This window comes from Fukomys damarensis, unplaced genomic scaffold, assembly GCF_012274545.1.
Source record: "Fukomys damarensis isolate Sample0158 unplaced genomic scaffold, DMR_v1.0_HiC HiC_scaffold_36, whole genome shotgun sequence".
Classification (NCBI taxonomy): domain Eukaryota; kingdom Metazoa; phylum Chordata; class Mammalia; order Rodentia; family Bathyergidae; genus Fukomys; species Fukomys damarensis.
The window spans coordinates 42,864,290-42,868,004 of record NW_022900948.1 but is presented as its reverse complement, the minus strand read 5'-3'; the positions used below and the strand labels follow the sequence as shown (position 1 = coordinate 42,868,004).

Here is a 3,715-nt window from a genome sequence, read left to right as displayed (position 1 = left end):
GCGGGGGGGGGGGGGGCGCCTCCTCTGGGGGAGCTCGGAGTCCTGGGCAATCGATCGCTTCACCCCTGGACTTGCACACTGTGGGGCCCAGCAGGGTCGGGGGTCAGCACCCCCTTAACGTCCGAGTCCTGCCAAGAGGCCTGGAGAGATGACCTGAGTCGCCGTCAGAGGCCAGGCTCAGGCTCACAGCCAGGATGGACTCTTGTAACAATGTTCACTTGAAAGCACCCAAAACCAACGATGCCATGGGACACGGCAGAGCCGTTCCCAGAGAGGCTGATACGCCTCCCACTGGATGGAAGCGGGATACGGGAAAGCGGTAACTTGAGCAAGTCTAGCCTTAGCTAAAATCAAGCAGCAGCCATCTCTGGGTCACAGCTTCTGACCGTGTCTGCAGGGACACGGCTGGGGACAGCAAGCGCGGGCGGGCTTGTGTTCCGGTCCTGGCGTGGTGCGTGTTCTTTTCCACTCTCTTTATTCTAGCTCTTGACCCAGATCTATTTGTTTCCACTCCTCCAATGTCCATTCCCTACGCCTAGCATTCGGAAGCAATGACAGGATGCTGTGTCCCTCAGAATTTAGTGGCATCAGATTTCCTTTCATCTGTAAAGGAACAGGTTTCTCCCACGGCATCTTTTCCAGGGGAAGATCAGCTTTCCTTATCCTACCACAAAGCCCCCAAGCAGGTACTTCATGTTAGGGCCGGAATACAGTGAGTAAGAACCGGGTAGGTCCAACGCCTTCGGAAGCTTAGCATTAGATGAGGAAACACGCCCCTCACCCCCCGTGACTCAGTGCAAACTGCAAACATTAGTCTATGAAGGAGCCTCGCAAGCCCCACCCACCCTCAAGGCTCTTTAACCTCATTGGCTACTATGGCCACAATGTCACTTGATGACCAGGTTGCCATGACAGCCCACAGTAGAGCCGGTTTCCAAAGAGACCTCCCTACCCTTGGCGATTACACACACAATGAGCGAAATTCTCCAAGCTTCTGAGATCTCAGGATCGGCAAGCTCCAGTGCCAAGAGGGCACCTCCCTCTCCAGGTTAAATGGCTCCCTTCCCCAGCTGCAGATTAACGGAAAGCCCAAGATAAAAGGGAAAACTGGCACGTTCCTAGAATAAAAGCCTCCAGGAGCCTGACTCACAGAGCCACATCTCCATGGGGGAAGTGAGATTGAAACAGAGTAGGGCTGCTGGACACTGGGCAGCCTGAGAAGTCGGGGAACTTCTCCCCAAGGTTTTCAAGAACTCCAGAGGCCTCTTCCTGAGAAGGGGTGAGAACCGCCCCGAGGGACAGCATTTCCCACACCCCGGTACTGCACAAACGCTGTTTCCTTTAGCCCTTCCAAGGGGTCTACACTGCTCACCTGGGCGCTCTCTCTCCTTCAAACCAAAGTAGCTGCTCCCTCTCCCTCTCCCTCTCCGCACCCGCCCCCCACACAGCCAGCCGCCCAAGGTCCCTTGTGGGAACCAAGCCAGGAGGGGATTGCCGGTCCCTCGGCTCTGCAGGCCAGGAACAAGGCTGTTCGGAACTGAAAGTCCCACCCGAGGCCACCCCTGGAGGAAGCTGGCGAAGGGCACCTGTGAGCCTGGGAAACAGCAGTTATTAAAGTTTTAAAAAAAAAAGGAGCTTTAAAAGGCAACCGGCCAATCCAGTCCACAAGGCAAGCAGGGCTGTAGATTAAAAGTTCCTCAGAAAAACAAAGCCAACTGCCATGTCTGACGGTGTCTAAAACACACAGAAGGCAGAAAGTGACTCTCTTGTAGCACACTAAGCATGGAACAGAGACCCTGACCCACACAAACAGCCCGTCACACTCCGGATTCTCCTCAGCGTCCCTGCTCTCAGGCTACCTCTAAAGTTGGCACAGTAAAAATCACTCTCTAGCAAATAGATGCTCATTTATTTCTTAAAGGTAGGAATTATATCTGGGGCATCTTGAATGTGTCAGAAACAGGGTAGAGAGAATCTCTATCCCTCCTCTGACTGAGGAAGGAGAAAAGATATGTAATAACCAAAGCCTGTTCAAACCGCTATCTCAAGGGAACTTAAGGCAGGAGAGGCAAACATTCCACAAGACCTGGGATTAAACCTCTGCTTCCCCGCCTTTAACTGCTTACCCCTGGGCAAAGAGCGCTGACTCTCCGCACCTCTCTGAACTATCATCACTCACCTTGGCTTTGGGAGGCCCGGATGCGACAACCACGCTCAGGCGGTCACCAGGGCCAAACAGACCTTGCATTGGGCTGATCCCGACCGGGCTGGACTCCATCCCCTCTTAGTACCCAGCCCCATCCCTTCAGACTCTTCCTCTGGGACCCAAAGGTAAAGGGAGTCCCACTGAGGCAAGGGGAATGTGACCTTCACGATGCCCACAAAAGCGATCCCCAACCCCCGAGCCATTACACTCAATGTCCATGGTGTACTGTGTTGCCCTCTGGATCCACCGTCCTCCCCACCAGACTGCGCTTTCGTTTGTCCCTTACTTTCAAATGGCTTTCTGCCAGCAAACTGACAAGTCCTAAAGCGAATCTATTGAAGCTGCCCTTCCTTTTTGCTCAGATGCACCGTACGTCGTCCCCTAAGGGGTGAGAAAGTTTTCAGGGTGGCCTTGGGAGATTCAGACTGAACCAGTGGGCTTCCGTTCCCTGCCTACCACATCTCTGACCCCTACTACCAAACTGATTTTGAAAAATAACTCCCCTCTTTCTCCCCACATCCCAGCTTTTTTTTTTCCTCAGGAAAAGAAACGATCCCAGACCAGCCTGTTACCTTGGGAAACTGCTCTGCCGGTCCGACCACCAGCAAGATGGTGGGTCTCTTTTCCGGGGCCTCGGCCCTTCCGTCCTGCTTGCCCAAGAAGCTTGACATCTGGTCTCCCTGGGTGCCTCTGACTCCGTGATCGGAGCCCTCTCCGCTGTCTTGGCACCCAGCCCTGGGGAGGAAGCCAGACAGAAAATGCCACAGCACCCGCAGGATCCCGGGGTCGTCCCACCGTCGCCGACGGTGACCGCTGGCTTTGGAGGGATGTGACCACAATCCCAAGGGTCTCTGCTGGCACAGTTGCCTGGGCGACCGTCCCGGAGAGCGCTCAGGCTGGGAGCTCTGCATGCCAGGGCTGTTTCCTGCTGTTTCAAATTGGCTCACACTGCTGCCGTGCCCGGCCTGCGAAGTGGCTGGCTCTGAGAGCCTCTGGCTGGGGGTAGTAAAGACTACAGCGGGGCTCTTCAATAAAAACGCACTTCTGCAAGTGACCGGTGACCAAAGGTGTGACTTTCTTGCTTTTTAAGGAAAGCACGATATCCAAGCAGATGACTCCCAGAGGCAGAAGCAACTTGGAGCTCCCAGTCATTCAGCTGTCCTCGCTTATCACCCAGCGCAGCGCGCAGCATCCAGCCTGCATTCTCACTGCAGCAGGGCCCAGCCAATCCGCGGCGCCGACACTACCGAGTTCCTCATCCCGGCCGCACAAGCCCTCCAATCACAGGCGGCGATCCCTGCCCGCAGGCCCCGGAGTGCGCAGGGAGGTGCAGACCCAGCTCCAGTTAGGCTCGGCGGGCAGAACCCGCCCGAGCCGGCTCTCTGCTGCGGCAACTTCCTGCTACCCATCGGGATGGCGGTCACCAAGTTTAACACCACTTTCAACAGCCGTCGGCAACACCTTTTTGTTGTTGTCTTATGAGACAGGGTATTGCTATATATTTCAGCC

General features: G+C 55.4%; 1 protein-coding gene across 2 annotated transcripts in view; it reads right to left on the bottom strand.

Annotated features, from left to right (window-relative positions):
- The window catches only part of Slc25a25 (solute carrier family 25 member 25), a 15,365-nt gene extending 11,921 nt beyond the window's left edge, over positions 1-3,444 (bottom strand). Inside the window, exon 1 of one of the 2 annotated variants that reach the window (XM_033759070.1) lies at positions 2,779-3,444. In XM_033759070.1, coding sequence (XP_033614961.1) covers positions 2,779-3,117 — 339 coding nt within the window. In that variant the 5' untranslated portion in view covers positions 3,118-3,444. The remainder of the gene's footprint in view (positions 1-2,778) is intronic. The other variant, XM_033759071.1, reaches the window with a different exon arrangement.
- Positions 3,445-3,715: the final 271 nt, after the last annotated feature.